This window comes from Peromyscus maniculatus, chromosome 1 (genome assembly GCF_049852395.1).
Source record: "Peromyscus maniculatus bairdii isolate BWxNUB_F1_BW_parent chromosome 1, HU_Pman_BW_mat_3.1, whole genome shotgun sequence".
NCBI lineage: Eukaryota > Metazoa > Chordata > Mammalia > Rodentia > Cricetidae > Peromyscus > Peromyscus maniculatus.
The window spans coordinates 181,318,316-181,340,205 of record NC_134852.1 but is presented as its reverse complement, the minus strand read 5'-3'; the positions used below and the strand labels follow the sequence as shown (position 1 = coordinate 181,340,205).

The 21,890-nt window shown below is 37.8% G+C and overlaps 1 protein-coding gene across 1 annotated transcript in view; it reads right to left on the bottom strand.

The window, feature by feature from the left end:
- Positions 1–21,890, bottom strand: part of Jak2 (Janus kinase 2) — a 71,412-nt gene that overhangs the window by 27,636 nt on the left and 21,886 nt on the right. The window contains exons 4-10 of the mRNA XM_006991075.4: positions 14,877–15,000; positions 10,409–10,526; positions 6,813–6,958; positions 5,267–5,588; positions 4,448–4,567; positions 3,021–3,178; positions 551–662 (exon numbers count right to left, since the gene is read on the bottom strand). Coding sequence (XP_006991137.1) covers positions 551–662; positions 3,021–3,178; positions 4,448–4,567; positions 5,267–5,588; positions 6,813–6,958; positions 10,409–10,526; positions 14,877–15,000 — 1,100 coding nt within the window. The remainder of the gene's footprint in view (positions 1–550; positions 663–3,020; positions 3,179–4,447; positions 4,568–5,266; positions 5,589–6,812; positions 6,959–10,408; positions 10,527–14,876; positions 15,001–21,890) is intronic.

Genomic DNA, 21,890 nt, shown 5'->3' with positions numbered 1-21,890 from the left:
GTATTTTCAAAAAGTAAACTAAATCTAGATGTTGCTACAAATACTCAAGATTTAGACCACATAACTGCCTAACATATTTTTAAAGCTAACGACGGATCATAACAATTTTGGATGAGATCCAAGCGTTCACTCTTACATTTAAAACACATACTATAATACTAGTTGAAAGCACTATCATGTTTCTGCGCTCTGCTTTGTTCCAGCTAGTAAGCACTGTGAGTAATCAGAATATGGTTTTTTTCACTTATTTTCTTCTACATGATTTGGTAAATATTTTATTTTTGTGAGTATACTTAATGAAATGTCACTTGACACATGGCTAATACTCAAATATCAAAAAATAAAATGTCAAATAAAGACATTATGCCATTTACGTATTTACATGAACTCTATGAATTGTTTATTTTATAGTATATCAAGGTATACTAAGCATTATTGTGCCCGTTACCATATCAAGAACTATAATTCTGAGTATTAAAAATGAACTACTTCATGATGGAGAAATACAGATTACACAACATGTTACTATTAATAAATGTGACATACTAACCTCCACAGCAAAGGTCAGAAAGTACTTGTTAAAGTCCTTCGGGCTACACCGAAGAACATACAGTCCCGTCTGGTTTCCTGCCTTCTTTAGTTTACTAATGGCAAAATCCATTCTACAAGTTAAGCAGAAACAATGTGAATGGCAGCGTGTACCGTGTAACCACGACAAAAGGCCACAACAATCAAAGGAAAACAATTTTCAGAAGACTCCCCATTATGTATATTTATAAATTATTTTTCAAGGGAAAGAAACCAAAGTATCGAGTTATTTTGTAGTGACTTCAAACCAATTCAAGGGGCAACTACATTATTTTTAAGACACTATAAAACAGTAAAATCACAAAGAAAATCCATTCATTTTAATGTTCTACTTTCTGATTACAAATTGAGTAATTAAAAATCACACTCACATAAAACTTCATTTAACAGTGAGGACAGTATATTATAAATTATTTCTCATTTTTCTCTTCTATTACAGCAGTACTAATACAAAAATTATCTCTCTATACTTAAAACAGTATCAAATCTAACCTCAGTCTTAAAATTTGCTATGTGGGAGCTGGGCACGGTGGTCCATGCCTTTAATCCCAGCATTTGAGAGGCAGAAGCAGATGGATCTCTTTCAGTTTGAGGCCATCCTGGTCTACAGAGTGAATTCCAGGACAGCCAGGGCTACACAGAGAAAGCCTGTCTTGAAAAATGAACATTGCCATGTGCAAAAACAAAACAACAACAAAAACCTTGCTATGTGCATAAAATTTGAAGATGCAGCATTTGAAAGCAGGGTAATTTATATAAAAACAGGGCAGTTAAGAGCACTGGCTGCTCTTCCAGAGGTCCTGAGTTCAATTCCCAGCAACCACATGGTGGCTCACAACCATCTGTAATGAGATCTGGTTCCCTCTTCTGGCCTGCAGACATACATGCAGACAGAACACTGTAATAAATAAATAAATCTTAAAAACAAAAACAAACAAACAAAAAAAAACAGGAAAGTCTGCGAGGGTATCGGTCATATGATAATTGTCCTGAAGAGCTTTTATCATCAAGCTGAAACAACCAAGAGTCACCTGGACACAGGGAGTCTTGACCGGAAGACTGGCCATGTCTGTGGGGAACTATGGTGGTTGTAAACTGATGTGAGAGGGCGCAGCCTACTGTGTGCTGCTCCCCTTGGGCAGGTGCTCGGGCTCTGCATAAGAAAGCAGGCTGCCCAGGAGCAGGGAGAGCCAGCCAGCATGAGGCTCCTCCATGCTTTCTGCTGCAGTTCTTGTCTGAGCTCCTGCCCTGTCTTCCCTCCAGGATGGGCTGTTGTTGTGGGATATTTGCACACCGTGTGAAAATGGATTGCTGTGATTGGTGTGATAAAAAGCTGAACAGCCAAAAGCTAGGCAGGCGATATAGGCAGGACTTCCAGACAGAGAACTCTGGGAGGAAGAAAGCCAAATGGCCAGCCAGACACGGAGGAAGCAGGAAAGCAGGACATGCAGTATAGAAGTGAGGTACGAGCCTTGGGGCAGAATGTAGATTAAAATGTGGGTTAATTAAATTATAAGAGCTAGTTAGAGAAAAAAGCCTAAGCTAAGGCTGAGCTTTCATAATTAATAAGACTCCAGGTCGTTATTTGTGAGCTGGCGGCCCAAAGAAAGATCTGTCTATAGGTTGTGACCTGGAAGTGTAAGCCAATTAACCCTTTTCTCCCCAAGTTGCTTCTGCTCAGCAACAGAAAGCAAACTAGAACAGAATTTATTAGCTATGTGTAGGTATGTAAAGGTAAAGAAACTAAAACAGAATAACATATAAAATTCAAACTATATTAGAAGGTCCAAAGACAACCTTTTCAGCACTGTGGAGTTCCACTGCAGAGTACTAAACTTGAAATGCAGGTATAATACACATTTTGTGTTTAAGTTTCAGTAGAGTTTGGACTACTCAAAAATAATGTCAAATTTCAAATTTAGCACTGTGCTTCCTTCACGGTATTTCAACGTTAGTACAACATACATGGGAGAATGTTCTAATTTGTTTGTTTTCAGTGCTAGAGAGTGACTGAACACTAAGCTACAGCCCCAGGTAGACACTATTCTTTAACTCCTATTTTGGAAGAACAGCTGATCCCACTATGAATGTGGAATGTTCAGATGAGGAGGACTGACTGACCGTACATTCACTTCAGAGAAATGCATCTCTCTCTGGACACCAGGACATGATCAGTGTTTCTTTATAATTCTTTATATATTACAACTCTTCCTTTATATTCTCTGTCTTACTGTCATAGAAAAGGTCCCTCACTGAACCAGGAGCTTTCAGCTGTCTCTGTTCCTGAATGTTAGAATCATAGGTACACACAGCTATGTCCAGTTTTTCACATGAATGCCTGGAATTCAAACTCAGGTTCTTCTGCTTGCAAAGCAGGTGCTCTTAGGCACCGAGCCATCCTGACAGCACAGTGTGCATCGCGGACTACTCACGAGATGGGGCCATGGCAGTTGCTGTGCAAGTTCTCCAGCACAGAGGGAGGGGCCACTTCCTTACAGAGGTAATGGTGTGCGTCCGCAGTGAGTCTGTAATAGCCGTCAATCAGGGACACAAACGACAAGGCTTCCCTTAACGAGCTAAGCTCTATTTCCTAAGCAGAAAAGAAACCACATAATTACAAATAAATTAAGTTCTGGTTGTACAAATATCTTTTATAACTTCCAATTACCCAGCCTGAGCTAATAAATTCTTATATCTGATCCTTAAGACCCTCCCAAATATGAGCTTAACAAACCTTCCCAGTTATAATCACTCAACATTCATAATTTAACTATACTCCTCAATGACCCTGCTAGACTCAATTAGAAATCTAATCTATATAAAGGTTAAGGTTAATTATAAATATGAACATTTATTTTTATATACTTCCCAGGATAATGTACATGTAAAAACTAAAAGGTTAGAATATGGAACTAAACTGTGATTTTTATTAAAATACATATTTATGAACATACAGTCAGCCAAAAATTTAACATTTTATCTAATGGAAAAGGACATACACATACTAAAAAGTATCTGTTTTCCATATATCAAAATAATCAATGTAATTGAATAATTTAAAAATAAAGCTCAACTTATAGCTGTAAATATGTAGTATATTGAATTAAACTTAACTAAAAAGTTAAAAATGATCATCAGAAGTTTCAAAATATTTTTGTACAATGCAACTTATTTTCTGAATACACAGAAAATGAACTATGTTCTTGGGTAAAGAAATTCAAAATCGTAAAAATATAAATATATATCCTAAGCTGGGCACAGTGGCTCACACCTTTAATCCCAGCACTTGGAGAGGCAGAGGCAGGAGGACCTCTGTGAGTTCCAACACAGCCAAAGCTACATAGTGAGAACCTGCCTTAGAAATAATAAAAACAAAACAAACAAAAATCCTAAATTCATTTCTAAATTGCCACAATCTCAAGGAGAAGACCAGCACGTACTACAGTTGATATGCATGGGAAAACAAGACAACATGGGATTCAGAATCCCAAGAGAGTCAACAGAAGAAAATGATGACGTCAAGGGGAACAGGGGAGAAAGGCTTCCTCCTGCTTCCTTGCCTCTCGTCTAACACCAGGAACGCTGGAGTCTGAACAAGAGGGAACTAATGCAACCCATAACTGGCAAAAGAGAGTAAGCACTGGGGCTTTTAGTTATATAAATATATAAATATATAAATACTTGTAATAAGACTGCTGATATTTGTACAAAAATATGCACACAATACGACACTTGCTGGGCTGGTTTTTTTTTTTTTTTTTATCGTACTTGTAACTATAACCAGAATACCTAAGTAATTCTAAAACACTTCTGAAAAATTCTAAAATGTAAACACTTCTTATGCATAATACAAACTTACCAAAATTTTACCATCTTGCTTATGGATAGTTACAATTCTACTTTCATTTGAGCATTCCTGGTTTGCTTGCTTAATACTGACATCAATAATATCAGGAAAATCACAATATATCTGTAAATCCTGTAACCAAGAGCATTTGAACAGTTACAACGCCATTTCAAACAAGGATTAGAAGGTGAAGATAGTCACAATTCTTTAAAGATATTGACAGCAATGTATAGGCATTAAATGTGATTACATCTCCTAAAAATTGAGCCCTACAACTATGTTTATATATCCTGCTTTGACTTAAAAATGAGAGCAATAAAACATAACAGGAACCTCATGTGATTTAAAACTTAACCCAATTAATATTAAAAAGAATATCAGAAAACTGGAGAATTATCAACTGTGGTTAAAAAGTGATAATATTAAATCTCTCAAACAATATATGACTGATACATGTGAAAAAAATTTAAATGCTGTAATGCAAATATAATAAAACTAATTAATTATTGAAAACAGTTAAAGTTTTTCATTTAATTGGCTTTATGATTATGCTTAAATGTCAACAGTAAAAGAATAAAGGAAACAGAGTTAACTTAAAATCACTTAGACAATTTAATCTTATTCGGAAACTGTAAGAAAGTCATTACTAATTAGTTTGTCACGAAAATTAATAAAACACTTAAGAACTACAGTTACAACTTTGATGGCTTTACACAAACAAAGTTTCTATCAGCAGAGAAAATCAAGAATGTAGTCAAGAACCTAAATTCAGTTTGCTTTACGGCAACTGTTCTTAACAGAAAGGAACAAGAACGTATCAGTAAGGATTACCTGTTCTGCCAGTGTCTCACTGTCCTTATGTCTCCCTCGTGACCACTGAATTCCACCGTTTCCAGTTATTAGAATGGTTGCAAAAATCTCCTCACCTGAAGGACCTCTTGCAGATTCTTTTACTTCAAATTGCTCTGTGTAGAAGGCAGACTGCAGGGTTTCCAAGTTTATTAGATACTTAAGTTTCAGGTTTCTGGCAGTGGCTTTGCATTGACCAAACTGCTGAATGAATCTGCGAAATCTGTACCTTATTCGCTTCCGGGTTAAAATATGATAGTCTTGGATTTTTGCTCGAACACACTTTGGTAAGAATGTCTTGTAGCTAGAAATAATGAGCACATGAAAAAACAAAAAACAAAATTGGGAGATTAATTCCTTTCCCCACAATAAGGATGTTCTACAATCAAGTGAAGTAAGTTGATACAACCACCATCTGATATATATGCAAAACCCCTTCATTTGATGCATAAATATTCTGAGTGACAACAGAGTTTAGAATAGGACATATTAATTTTAAAATTATCCCTTCAAGTATTTATCCCATCATTCTGAACTTAGTCTTTTCAAAACACATAAAACAAATAATGAATACCTATGATATGACGTGCAACTCAATTTCTTCTCACAGAGTATGAGCTATACTAAGAAAAAGTGTACCTCCACAAATTTTCACCTAATTTCTGAGTATATGTGTGGTATATGCAGAAGAGCACACCTATGCGTGCTGGTGTACTTGCTGTGTGCATCCTCAAGTGGAGGTCAGAAGCCAATGTGGGTCTTTATCACTGCCCCCTAATTTATTGTTAATTTAAAAATATTGTATTATTCTGTGTGCACTGGTATTTTGCCTGCATTTATATCACATCCATTCAGTGCCTACAAAGGCCAGAAGAGAGCATCAGATATCCTTGGACTGAGGTTACAATTGGTTGTGAGTCACTATGTGGGTGCTGGTAATCAAACTGGGTCCCCTGGAAAAGCAACCCGTGCTCGTGACTGCCAAGCCATCTCTCCAGGCTCTAGTTAAAAAGTTATTTAATGTTACTGTGGGTATGTGAATGATGTACGTGGGGGCCCACTGCCACAGCACTTGCCTGGAGGTCAGAGGACAGCTCTGTGGAGTCAGTTCTCTCCTCCCACCTTTATGTGGGCCTCAGGAATAAAACTCAGGTCACCACGCTGGTATGGCAAGCACCTTTACCTGATAAGCCATCTCTCTAGCCCATCCACCTTATTTTACAAGACAGGGTTTCTTACTGAACCTGGATCTGTCTCACTGTGTTGACTGCAACACCCCGAGATCCGTCTCCACCTGCCCAACACCACAGTAGAGATTACATTATCACATCTGCTTTTACGTGTTCCGGAGATATGGACTCAGGTCTTTGTGGACGTGCAGAGAGTACTTCTACCCACTGAGTCATCTCTCTAGACCCCCTGTTTTTACTATAACATCAAAATGTATGGGCAAACACTGAAAATACAAGTAAATCATATAAAATATCTAAATCTGTAGATTTGTTATGTATGGATGTACAAAAATTACCTGATAGAGTTATAGACAGCCAGTGGAGTTTGGTCCTTTTCTTTAGCTATTCTCATCATATCTAATACTGCCATCCCAAGACACTCTTCCTGAGTTTCATGAGTCACAGGTACTTTTATCCATCCATGCACAAAATCATGCCGCCACTGAAAAAAGGGGGGGGGGGGTCAGGAAATGTCTCAAGTTTCATTATCACATTTAGTTATGTTATATCCTACAAATTAATTTCTAAAATATGCATTTAAAATCATAAACTAGCCGGGTGGTGGTGGTGGCGGCAGCGGCAGCGCACGCCTTTAATTCCAGCACTCAAGAGGCAGAGGCAGGTAGATCTCTGTGAGTTCGAGGCCAGCCTGGTCTACAAAGTGAGTTGTAGGATAGGTTCCAAAGCTACAGAGAAACTCCGTCTCAGGGGGGACAAAAGTCAAAAACTAACTCGTACTTTCATTTGTATATCATTTCACCACAAAACATTAGCAAAGGTTCATGTACAAAGAGAACTTGAGTTGGGCTCATAGCTTATCTCACTGTTTATATTTTCAAGATTTATCTTAAGAACACAAAAATACCTAAACTAGACTAAATATTAATTAATCAAATGTACACTGATTTCAATTCATACTGAAGGCACTGTACTAGAGTTTGTGTGGGATATAAACAAACACAGGATGTGGTCTCAAGACATCAAAAAGACCAGAATTTTTCTTGGAAGCTAAACAGAAAAGCAGATCATTCCAATGCCAGGTAATATAATATGAAGTACCACACAACAGCCACTTTAGGAACCTTAAAGACAGTTAAAATTGTATGTAGTTGGCATAATTAAAAGGTTTCGTGGAAGATCTGAACCTTCATGTGATCTTTAAATGATGAAGACATTACTAATGGACACAAACCAGAGCAAAGACATGGAAAGAATGAGACAAAGAGAAAGCACAGGGAACACTCAGAGATTTAAACTAGTAGTTTGCCTGGGATGGGGCTGACAGTATTCTTGAACAACTTAGAAGTAGTGGAAGTTTTTGCTTTGTTTTGTTTCCCTTTTCGAAGCATTTGTCTCCACATGTCTCTTTTCCTGCTAGGATAGTAAAAAATAGTAGGTGTGCTTGGAGAAAATAAAATGTACTCAGCATATATGGCTTGGATGCTACAAGAAATGGAGGACACTGCAAGTCAACATGTAAGAAACAAAGAAATGAGAAACGGGCTGGGAGATGACTCGGTGCCTCCTAAAGTCATGCTGTGCAAGCACTAAGACCCAGTTCAGCTCCTGAGCACCACGCTGTAGAAAACCAAGTTGTAGAATATTGTTTGAAGGTGTGTTACTTTTGTTTATGTTGCATTTGTTTAACTCTGTGAAGCTGTGTTACTGTGACTGTCTAAAACACATGAGGGTTTAATAAAGAACTGGCCAATAACAAGGCAAGAGAAAGGACAGGCGGGGCTGGCAGGCAGAGAGAATATACAGAAGGAGAAATCTGGGAGGAAAGAAGAAGTAGCCAGAGAAGGAGGAGGACTCCAGGGGCCAGCCACCCAGCTACATAGCAAGCGATGGAGTAAGAGTAAGATTTATAGAAGTAAGAGAACAGGAAAAGCCCAGAGGCAAAAGGCAGATGGGATAATTTAAGTGAAGGAAAGCTGGCAAGAAACAGGCCCCACTAAGGCTGGGTCTACATAGTTAAGAATAAGCCTCCATGTGTGATTTATTTGGTAACTGGGTAGTGAGCTCCCAAAAGAGCCAAACCAAATGAAAACACACCCCATGAAAAGTGAGGTGCAGGGGCACCGCCTTCAGATTAGTGCTGAAGAAAAGGAGACAGGATAATGTCTGCAGCTTAACAGCAGCCATTCTAGTCAATTGGTGAGTTCCTGGTGCAATGAAAGACCCACTTCAAGTATAAGGTGAAAACGACTGAGGAAGAAGACACAGATGTCAACTCCTAGTCTCTACACATATATGTACATACATGTACACACACACACACACACACACACACACACACACACACACACACACGGCGGGGGAGGGAAAGGGGAAGACAGAGAAAGGGAGAGACTGATAAAGAAGGAATATGAATACGCCAAGTGCTGAGGTATGCATGTGAGGTCAGATGAAAACTTTCAGGATTGGTTCTCTCCTTCCACCATCAGAGCTCTGGGAATCAAACTCAGGTCAGCAGGCTTGGCAGCAAGTGCCTTTACACACAGAGCCCTCTCACCAGACCCAGTTTTGCTCAATTTTAAACATATTTCCTCACACTTAAAACTGGCAACTTATTCTCTTTAGCTAAGATCTGTAGAGAACTACTTGCTCTGTAATAGCATGTGTTTGTTCTGTTACCATATAAAACCAGTAGGTAATTAAGTTTTGCTCATCAGAAAATTCCATGGAAATCATAACCAAAAGAAAATAAGTGCTTGGAAAACTAGTGGGAATACTATTAATGAATAAACTAACAAATAGCCATTGGAGAAGTTACATTCAAATCAGTCTCAAATGTCAAAACAAAGTCATTAAGCCAGCATTGTTTAAAATCACATTATGTGTCTACCAAAATTTGATTTATCAAATTCATTTAATTAACAGTTTTCCCCTTTTTGAATAACTGCATTTCCCCAAGAAATTTCATATCTGTGTTGGCCAGACAAATAAGAAAGCAGCCACCATAGTAGAATGCCAGCCTTGAAGATACTGTGCTAAGTAAAATAAGCCAGACACACATATGCCATGTATAATGCCATCTGTCTACACAAGGTACTAAGATGAACCAACATTCTACCTCACAGGAGGTAGAATGGTAAACTGTTAAGGGTGGGGGAAGTGGAGAATTATTGTTTAAAGACATGAAGATGAACACTGTTCTAGAGATGGATAGTAGTTATGGTTGTGAGGTGGTGAATGTGCTTAATGAACTGAGCTATACATTTAAAAATGGTATACTTTTAAAACTGTATTATGTATAGTTTTCCTTCCTTCCTTCCTTCCTTCCTTCCTTCCTTCCTTCCTTCCTTCCTTCCTTCCTTCCTTCCTTCCTTCCTTCCTTTCTTCCTTCCTCTTTTTGGGTTTTTTGAGACAGGGTTTCTCTGTGTAACAGCCCCGGCTGGCCTCAAACTCACAGAGATCCACCTGCCTCTGCCTTCCCAGTGCTATGATTAAAGGTGTGTACCACAATCACCTAGCATCATTCTTTATGTTACTTCCTCCTGCTACATTTTACCGCCTACCATTTACACCTGAAATTACCAAAATTTATTTTTAAAAACTCTAAAGAAATTTTACCATCTAATGGCCACATGAATTGTGTTGTTAAATTATTCTACTTTTTTTTTTCAAAATTCTTAAAGTGACCTAAATCCTAAAAGAAAAAGAAAATGATTTCAAAAGGGTCATTTTAAGGGATCATTATAATACATTTGTAATTCATGAGATCAAAAATTATTATTAAGTAGACTATCCTTTTATCTCTCTATACCTGGTGCACAAGTTAGAACTGTAGTCTTCCCACATGATGCTTACTTACCCTACTTAAGATATATGCTACCTAGGAAGATATTTCTGGTTTAAGACACATACAAAAAAGGTAATGTAATTATACCTGAGCAAAAAGGTAAGACATGACAAAGTCATCAAGAAGAGGAGCTTCAGCCCCACGAGACACTCCGTATCGATAGGTTCTGTTGCTGCCACTGCAATACCAGTGAGGAAAGTAAAACCTGTAAGAGAATTGAAACATTCTGTCAGCCTCCAGAGTTCAAGCACTAGCCACAGACATTTAACCACGCTCAACATTCTAAAAGTTATTAATGCATTGCTAGAAAACACAAATAGCAGTATTGAATACAGGGTGTGAACAGAAGGATTTCTGAATAACAGCATGATAATAATGTAAGTAGAAAATACAAGAAACACAGTAAAGCACAGTGGAGCACATCTGGAATCCCAACACCCAGAAAGCTGAGGCAAGAGAAGCAAGAGTTTGAGACTATCCTGGGCTACCTAGATTAATTCTGTTTCCATAAACAAACAAACAAATAAACAAAACACCAGGAGCAACAGCAAATGAAACATGAGTAATGAAAAATCAATATACAGCCCACTTTGGTGCAATGTATAAGAATATAGAAGAATCAATCAAAGGAGACAGGAGAAATGTAGACATAAAAGTCAACAAAAACTTAAGTCTAGTAACATTAATAGACGCTTCTGAAAATGCAGTTTGCTGTGTAAACAAATAATTTGTCTGTGGTGATATTTTATTTGTGCACCCCAATAAAGCTTATCTGAAGATCAGAGGAAAAAGCCAGCCACTATATTAAACATAGAAGTCAGGCAATGGTAACACACACCTTTAATCCTAGCATTCAGGAGGCAGAGATCCATCCGGATCTCTGTGAGTTCAAGGCCACACTGGGAACAGAGCCAGGCATGGTGGCACACACCTTTAATCCCAGCACTAATCATGGAAGTCCAGAGGTCTGTATAGACAGATGGAAGTGATGTAGCTGGGCAGAGAGAAGTAAAAAGGCAGGGACAGAAAGGCATATAGGCGTGTGTATACAGGAAGTAGGTCTCTCTTTTTGGCTGAGGATTTCTAGCAGTAAGAACGTGGCTGGCTTTCTGCTTCCCTGATCTCTGTTTTTAAGCCCAATATCTGGCTCCAGGTTTTTTATTAATAAGACCATTTAGCAATTCGTCTTACATTTGTCCTTCTTTTAGGAGAATGAACATTAAAATTTGTCTTTCAAAGAAAAATTCAGTATGTTTACTTTTGAAAGTAAAAGCTTTGAAGGAGCTGAAGAGATGGCTCAGCCGTTAAGAACACTAACTGATCTTCCAAAGGACCTGGGTTCAAATCCCAGCACCTACATGCCAGCTCACAACTGTCTGTAACTCCAGGATCTGACACCCTCACATAGACACACATGCAGGCTAAACACCAATGCACATAGAATAAAAAAGTAATACATATAAATAAAATATATTAAAAAAGTAAAAGCTTTGAGATATAATTCATCTACATGAAGCATGTCCACTTAAAGTGCTTAGTGATTTGCAGTATTCAATGTGGTACCAACATCACCACAATTTAATTTTACATTTTGATTATATCTCCATAGCTATTAGTAATCACACCCAAGTAAGTCACCCTCTTAACCCCTAACTACAAGATATCTTTTTTACAAATTCTATTCTACTCATTTTATATTCAAAATAATTGCTATGATATGTTGTCTTTTTATCTGACTTCATTTACTTAGCAAAATGTTTTTAAGTTTCATCTACTTTATAGCATATAGGTACTTTATTCCTTTCTTCTAATGAATTAATACTGGATTGTATGATGTACTGTATTTTATTTATTTATTCATCACTTGAAAAGCATTTAAGTTGTTTCTGTTTTTATGCTAATGTGACTAGCACTCTGTGACGAGTGTTTTTGTGGATGAATGTTAGTAATTCTATATTATCTTTAGAGGAAATGGCCAATCTTTTTCCAAAGTGACAACACCATTTCCTACTCTTGCTGACAATGTATGAGCATTTTAATTAGTGCAAATAATTTTCAACATTTATTATTGTCTGCCCTTTCTGCTTTTGCCATCTTAGTGGATTGGTTGTTAACAGGTCATGCATTTGATTGACATTTCTCAACGGACTAATGATGTTGAATATCTTTTCAAACGCCTATTGGCTATTTGCATGCCAAACACTTCTTTGGAGAAATGTTTATTCAAGTCCTTTGCCCTGAACATACATGAATTTTGATAGCCAAGGAAGCTCAGTGCACCACGGATACTGAAGGATAGTAATATTATATTCTCATTCTTCACATTTTTCAAGTTAAATGTCTAATTTATCCATTGTGCTGGTTAGGTTTTTTTTGGTTTGTAGTCAAATAATTTCTGATTAATGATTGATGTGAGGGCCCAGCCCACTGTGGATTATACCACCTTTGGGCAGGTGGGCCTAGGTTGTCTTAAAAAGGTAGCTGAGCGAGCCATGGGGAGGCAAGCCAGTAAGCAGGGTTTCTCCATGGCCTCTGCATCAGCTCCTGGCTCCAGGTCCCTCCTTTGAGTTCCTACTCTTTCTTCCTTTCATGATGGACTCTAAGCTGTAGGATGAAATAAACCCTTTCTTCCCCCAGGTTTCTTTTGGTCATGATATATATCATAACACTTGAAAGCAAACTCTGACACCCATATTGTTTCTTATTTTTTTTCTCATTTAGATTATTCCCAAATAGTTAAAGCTTTAAAATTATTTTATAAAACCTTCATTATTTTGTTACAATTAGCCACTTGTATGTAAGAATGCCATTGCTTTTTCTTCTTTTTTATGATTTATTAATATTTATTTTGTGTATGGGCCAGAAGAGGGCACCAGATCCCCTGGAACTGGAGCGACAGACATTTGTGAGCTGCCAAGTAGGTGCTGGGAGTTGAACCCAGGTCCTCTAGAGAGAGTAGCCACTGCTTTAAACCAGTGAGCCATCCCTCCAGCCCATTCCATTGCTTTTCATACGTTCATTATTTAGACACTGAACTCTTTTACTAACATCTTACCCATAACTTTACATAAAAAATGATGCTCACACTCAATAAAAATTATATTTTAAAAACAGAAAACTCAAGCACATGTATCTACATATTTTATACAGATTAAGAAGAAAATAAGTAATGAAACATGACAATTTATTAAGAACTCATCAAATATTTATGATGATGCTATCCTGCCTAGCATGTATGACACCCTGGGTTTGATTTCCAGCAAAACCAAACTAGGTGTGGTAGCCCATGCCTGTGATCCCAGAACCAGTGGGAATTAGAGGCAGGGGGATCAGAAATTTAAGGTTATTCTTTGTTACACAGTGAGTTAAGGGAGAATCTAGGATACATGAGTTCCTATCTCAACAAATAAAAATAAATAAATAAGACCATCAAATAATGAACACTGCACTAGGCCCTCTGCATAAGCGAGACAGTTGTGTAGCTTGGTCTGCTTAAGGGGCCCCTGGCAGTAGGATCAGGAGCCATCCCTGGTGCATGAGCTGGCTTTTTGGAGTCCACTACCTATGGTGGGACACCTTGCACAGCCTTGATGCAGGAGGAGGGGCTTGGACCTGCCTCAACTGAATGTACCAGGCTGTGCTGACTGCCCATGGAAGCCATACCTTTTCAGAGCAGGGAATGGAGAGTGAGTTGGGGGGTGGGAAGAGAGGGGGATCTGCGGTTGATATATAAAATGAATAAAGAATTTCTTTATAAAAAATGAACACTAAAGCCGGGCGGTGGTGGCGCACGCCTTTAATCCCAGCACTCGGGAGGCAGAGGCAGGCGGATCTCTGTGAGTTCGAGGCCAGCCTGGGCTACCAAGTGAGTCCCAGGAAAGGCGCAAAGCTACACAGAGAAACCCTGTCTCGAAAAACCAAAAAAAAAAAAAAGAACACTGAATATTACACTATTATCTCTTTAATGAGATACACGCAAGGTTAGAAGGCAGTTTGTGAAGGAAACTAGGTCTGAGTTTCAACTCGGATGCTTTTTCCAAGCCATAAGCCTGAGTAATATGTCATACCATCAGATTCTTTACAGGGAATTCTTAATATTTCATTAAGTCATAAGAAAATTAAATAACATATAAGTGCTTGGAGGAGAACTGTAAACTCAAAATTATTTCTTTGCTACCCCTTTTATACAGAAAAATCTTCTGGAATTTTATTTTTCTGAACATTAATAGATATTGAACATAAACCATAAATCACTAAACTATCTTACAAACAAAAACTTTAAACTCTAAAAATGTACTCGTAAAGAAGAGATGTAAGCTTATGTTTTATTGCACACACATTACACTTCCTGGGAAACTGGCATTATTCCAAACAGTAAGGATTTTCAGCATTTTCATCTGTTCTTTTTTTTTTTTTTTTTTTTAGCCTTAATTATAATGAAGTCATAAAATGGCATCCTGACAGATGGAAACATCTAGATACCACACTACATAGCCAACAATTTCTCCCACTTTGGCTTTTACTAACATGCAAACCACTTAATATAAGAAAATACCTTAGTCTGTAGAGTATATTATGCCTGGTTGACTCATCTATGTGGAAGACATGGTTGGGCGGATACCAGATTCTTTCTGTTTCACTCATTAAAGCAAACATATTATGATACACAGGAGTAATACCTAGAAATGAAGCATAAAAAGGATTGATAAGAGATGACTAGCAGAGCATTTATACAACATGCATCATCTGTCATGTCGTGATACCTAGAACTGAAGCATAAGAACTGATTGCAGATAGCTAACAGAGCATTTACATAACACAAATCTGTCATGGAGCCTTGGTGACAGTTCTTATAGTCAGCAGAAACTTCAGTTGCAGGTGAACTATTATGGGAAACCATATTTTAAAACTAATTTTTAAATCAAATACCTTTCTCTAATTTTAAAATATGACTTTTGGTATTCTTGCATGGAGACTTAAAAAAATACACTTTATCCAGCTTTTAACTGTCTTGTAAAGAGAGTTTCCAAGTTCCTTTTAACCCCTGGAAAAAATTCATTGTGTGAGTATGCACATGTGTGCAGTTGTATATTTTAATTGATAGTGATTATCAAATCACTGAGATAATAGCAAGCCACTGGACACTTGTAAAGGAATGAAACATTTCATATTAAAACCAAGTTTTACACAATATGATAATTATATCTGTTGCACTATTAAAGTTTAAAAAAAATGAAAAGCCAACTGAGCCATCCCACTGGGCCCTATAAAGTTAAATGACAACTGAGCCATCTCACCAGACCCTACTACTTTTTTCTTCCTGTCTTTTTTCCTTTTTGCAATAAAGTCTTATGTAGTCTAAGTTGACCTTAAACTCCTTATGCAGCTGAAGCTGACCTTAAACTCTTGATATGCCTGCTTCCATCTCCCAACTTGATTACAGGAGTGTGTCACCACATCAACATCCCTTTTTCAGATATTTTACAAAGTAGGGATATAGCTCAATAGTGGAATGCATGTGAGGGTTTAGGTTCAATTTCAAGCACCAAAATAGTAAAAAAAAAAACAAAAAAAAAAAAAAAAAAAAAAAACACTAAAGGGCAGATGTATTAAGAAACATATAAAAGGTTGAAGAAAAGCTAGAGAGATAGTTCATCAGTTAAGAGTGTATACTGTAAACTGGGTGATGGTGGTGCACACCTTTAATCCCAGCACTCAGGAGGCAAAGGCAGGCAAATCTCTTAGCTGAAGGCCAGCCTGGTCTACAGAGTGAGTTCCAGGACAGCCAGGGATACACAGAGAAACCCTGTCTTGAAAACTCGATGATGATGATGATGATGATATGAAGAAGAAGAAGTGCATACTGTGCTTGCAAAAAACCCAAGTGTGAGTGTTGGGCAGCTCAAAACCACCTTAAATCTAGTTCCAGCAAGATCTGATGCCTCTGACCCCCACAAACACCTGCACTACACACATACACACAAATGCATTTTAAAAGTGGAAGTTAGCCGGGCAGTGGTGGCACACGCCTTTAATTCCAGCACTCAGGAGGCAGAGCCAGGTGGATCTCTGTGAGTTCAAGGCCAAACTGGGCTACAGAGTTCCAGGACAGGCTCCAAAGCTACACAGAGAAACCCTGTCTCAAAAAGTGGAAGTTAATAAGCAGATTTAATTTAAAAAAATCAACAAATGTTGATTTTCTTTAGTGATTAACAAAACTAACAAGCTATTGTCAATCTGATAAGAAATAAAATAGGCACAAGCAATTTATAAAAATCATAATGAAAAGCTAATTAAAAGACAAAGTGTTAGAAGAACATTACAGCAGTAAATTTGAAAAGATGGACACTTTTCAGAAAAATACAACTTTAAAATGATGTAAAATAAATAAATAAATATTAAAGACAGACTCTACCTACATTTTCTGTTTTTAAATTTATTTTTATCTTATGTGCATTGGTGTTTTTCTGCATGTATGTCTGTATGAGGTATTAGAACCTCTAGACCTGGAGCTACAGACAGTTGTGAGCTGCACATGTGTGCTGAGAACTGAACCCAGGTCCTCTGGAGAGAGCAACCAGTATTCTTAACAGCTGAGCCATCTTTCCAGCCCCTACCTACATTTTTTCAATGGAAAATAAAAGTGTAAGAAAATGAAAGGAAAATTAGGAAAGAAAGAAAAAAATGAGGTTTAAAAGTTACATGTAAGTGCAACCAAAATCCAAAAGCAATGCCATCTACTACTACAGAGAAATGGCACATTTTACATTTAGTAGATTGTGATGGCAGAGCAGACAGACGTATTAAAAAGTGATAGTTTTGCTTATCAAAATAAATGCAAGAGTCCTAAACTAAGTACTGTCTGTGGCCACATCAGGGCAGCTGCAGTCAGCAGTGGGGCTTATGGAGTTCAATTCACCGAATAGCAAGGCTGCAATGAAGAAACCCTGGAGAGGCAAAGCCCTGGGGGACCGGCTCCAGGAGGCCCACATCTGTGCTCCCTCCTGCTGCTGCTGCCATGTTCCTGCTGTGTCTATCATGGTGTGATTACAATGTGAAAGGACCCCACTGTGTCTATCATGGTGTGATTACAATGTGAAAGGACCCCACTGTGTCTATCATGGTGTGATTACAATGTGAAAGGACCCCACTGTGTCTATCATCATGGTGTGATTACAATGTGAAAGGACCACACTGTATCTAGCAGAGTGTGATTGTTTCTTGGGAAAATCCCACTCCTCACTGGGAAATTTACTTGCAGAACAAAATGAAGATGATTTTTATAAGAGCAATGATCTTAGTTGAAAATCAATGATTCAAATGAACTTTCTGGGTTAGCCTAAAAGATACAGGTGGTTAAGACAGTAAAGATGATTAGGGAAATGGTATAAGTTATTCTAGCAACTGCTCCAATAAGAGATATAAAAAAGACAAAAACAGACTAAAAGCTACCTTCTCCTTTGTTAGATATGAGATTTGCAGAGGATGAAAAATAAGAACAAGGAAGTTTCATGCATTACAGATCCATGAATTCTGCCTGTGGAAAAACAAGTTGATGACCAAAGAAAACAATCATATCCCTATACCCCAAGGTTAGGCCTGAGTTTCTTGGTCATGTAGCTTGCAGACTTAATCACAGGTTTCAGTATGTACCTTGGAAAAAACAGCTGCCTGTCAGTGCAAAGGAACGGTGGAAATAGACTTGGCTTGCTTAAAATTTTGCTAATCAATTATAAAAGAATAATTGCCTTTGGGTAAAGATGTTATGGCGGGAAGATTAATACAAAGAAAAATGTTTAACTACTTGTGAGCTTCTAAGGAAAACATCTTAATGTGATTTCGTCTTTTGTAAAGATTTTAATTTGTTTTTAGAAAATATGTAACTTGTGGTTGTGAGGTAATCTTTACTTGCATAGAAATCTTTGTCTTAGGTGGTATAAAGGGGATAAAGATAAAATAAAGAGACAGAACAAGCAGCAGAAAGAGAAAAATAAAATGAATAGTTTGGACTGCTCAGATAAATTCTCCCGTGTGTACTTGCAGTTTCACCGACACCACACCTCTTCTCCATTTTCTCTGACCTGCTGAGAGCTGGTTCTCTCAGCAAAGTACTAACAAATCTAGTCCATAAATCTTTCTTTAAAAAAATCACAACAAAGTTCACTGCTCATTTATCATGGGACTGCAGAGAAAGCTAAATTAGAAAATTCTATTATTAGCTAGACAATAGTGGCACACACATTTAATCCCAGCACTCTGGAGGCAGATGCAGGCAGATCTATGAGTTCCAGGCCAGCCTGGTCTACAGAGCCAGTTCTAGGACAGAAGGGCTACACAGAGAAACCCTGTCTTGAAAAACAAGAAAGGGAGGGAGGGAGGGAGGGAAAGAGGGAGGGAAGGAGGGAGGGAGGGAGGGAAAAAGAAAGGAAATTCTATTAATGTAGTATAAATAACATTATAGAAATCTAAAGTAAAATGGCAAAATAATAAATTTTAAAAGTTGAGTACACTGGTTTGTACTTTATTCTTATATACAAAATGTTAGCTGAAGTATTTTATAATTTAAAGTCAAGATTAAAAATTAATAATGGTATAAAATGAAAACATTATACCTAGTAAAGCAAATCCACATGACTAGCAAGGATGCAATTCCTAGCATTGAAGGAAATGCAAATGAATCCCATATGACAGCACTTTACACCATTCATTCAGCAAAAACAATTAAGATTTCTACTGGTGAGTAATACTGTGAACTGTAGTTGTTACGATTTTGCTAGAAATACAAACTGGTGTAGTTTTGAGGAAGCAGTTCTAATCTGAGGAACTGGCATCTATAAAATGTTTCAACACGCTGGGCGGTGGTGGCGCACGCCTTTAATCCCAGCACTCGGGAGGCAGAGGCAGGCGGATCTCTGTGAGTTCGAGGCCAGCCTGGGCTACCAAGTGAGTTCCAGGAAAGGCGCAAAGCTACACAGAGAAACCCTGTCTCGAAAAACAAAAAACAAAAAACAAAAACAAAAAAAAAAAATGTTTCAACACTTCAGCCTAGAAGTTCCTCCTGTGCACTCCTAAAGAAGTAGTGTGGTAGCAACAAAGTGAGATATAAATCTCAGGCAGAAGGAAACCTATGGCACTATGACCCATACTTTGGACTGTTACAGAGTCCAACAAACAATGGGAATAAAAGTCACTAGCTTAAGTATCTTTTTCTCAATATTTTTTTAAGAAAAGCAAGGTGCATATCAGAATATCAATTTCATACATTTACTTAAAATCCTAAAGTTGGGGAGAGAGGAATTTGTACAGAATATATGAGTAGTATATAATCACAGAAAAAAATCTGAACAATCACAAGAGATTATTTCCCTACTTTCCAGGATGGGACTAAGAGAAAAGAAAAGAAAGAGAAGAAACTTTGTTGTTAAAAAGGATTCATTAAGGCCTGGCATGATGATGTACATCTTTAAATCCTAGCACTAAGGAGGTAGAGGCAGGCAGATCTCTGTGAGCAAGGCCATCTTGGTCTACGTACCAAGTTCCAGGCCAGTCAGGATTATATAAGACCCTATCTTTGAAACAAAAACAAAAGGAATTCATTAAATAGAAAATCCTGTGTAAAAATAGAAAAGTTGGGGGTGGGGTATTAGAAGAAAATTACGGCCAAGACGAGGGAAGGGTTCACTCTGTAAATGAACTTCAAGCTACAGTAAATAATAAACCATATAAACTACCACAAGAGCACAGGAGGAAATAACATTATTTTGACTGTTAATTTTAGATTGAGAGATGTTTTAAAGTTGGAAATTCAAATATCATCCTCTAATGAGCCATAACACATGCCTCTGAATTCGTATCTTTCATGACAGAAAGTACATGCCTCCTCCACCCTCTAACCATGTTTTGTGAGCTTTGTGTTCTGGGCATACAAGGCCAAACAGGAGGTGAAACTCTCCAAGAAGAGGCCCTGAAACACCCAACATTTTACACAGAAAAACACTGAGAAGAGAATCTTAAAGACTAACATTGGTTTTAAATGTAAACATCCGAATATAATTTTAATCACTATTCTTACCTCATGAGATTTTGAATAATAAGGCAATGCCATGGTTTTTTTCAAACAGGGCACTTACACAAAATGCAAAAAGCTAATTTATATTCACTGATCATTAAGACTGCTTCTGTAGTACGCGCCTGAGTTTTTGTGGTGGGGTGTGCTTTTACATGTATGTTTGGGTGTGTGGATGTGCTTGCCTGCACGGACATGTTTGGAGACCAGAAGCTGACTTCCACCATCTGATCCTCTATAGCTCCCACTTTGTTTATACAGTGTCTCTCACTGAACCTGGGGCTCACTGTTTAGGCTAGACTGGCTGACCAGCAAACTCCTGGGATCTGTCTGTGTCGCCCCACCCAGCTCTGGGAGTTACAGGAACAATCCATCATGTCCAACTTTAACATGGGCGCTATAGAACTGAACTACAACCCCCAAACGTTCACAGCAAGTGCTTTACCCACTGGGCCAGCTTCCTGCCTCCAAGATTTTTTCTAAAGCAGGGCCTTGTTATATAGACCAGGCTGAACTCACTAAGTAGCCCATGCTGGCCTTGAAATTACAACCTTCTTACCTCGGTTTCTTGGGTGCTAAGATTATAGGCATGTGCCACCATACTCACCCTGAGACCTTTAAAATAATGAATACTAGTTCTATACATTAGTTATATGTTAAAATAAGAAATAATATATATTGGCAGAAATTAATCTGATAACAGGGATACATATAGAAACAAAATAATATAGTATTTATAAGTCATGTTTAGTTACTGATTATTCTAAAGTTATAATTACAAGTTATATTTATTCTGTTTTTCTTAAAAGTTTGGTAATAGAGTTGTCTTAAAAGAGAACAATAAGTAACGGGACCTATACTTCACATGTATTTGTCAATAAGACAGGTTCTCAAAGAAACCTTAGCCATGAACTCTGTTTTCCCATATGCCAAATCTAAATTCTTCTATTTTTATCAAAATCACTCCAGTGTGTTCCTCCCCCTCAAGCCATTACCAGAACCATGACTCAGCTTTATGTTCCAGAGAAAACTAACCATCATTCCATAAACATTAACAGCATCTGTATGACAGGTACAAGGCAGGAACTGAACATACAAGAATGAACTGTGTGTGGTGGTACATTCCTATAGAATCCCAGCTACTCTGGAGTCGGAGGCAGAAGAGTCAAGCCCACCTGGGCCACATAGCAACTTCAAGGTCATTCTGAGCAACCAAATGATGCTGTCTCCAAAAAGGGGGAAACAGTATAACAAACGAGTAACTTTAGGAATCTTACAATATAGTAGATGAGACAAAAATGACATTGGAATTTATAATCCAACAAGTGTGGTTATAATTAAGAGCACAGAAAACAAAGCACAGAAGAGAGATGAAAAGTTATCAAGGGGCAAGTGGAGTAAAAACATCAAGAAAGGCTTCTGAAGTGATACACAAGCTGAAGGTAATTTTGGCTTTAGCTGTGTTACTCCAGAAAGCAGTATCAAGTGCATAGCCATGGAGGT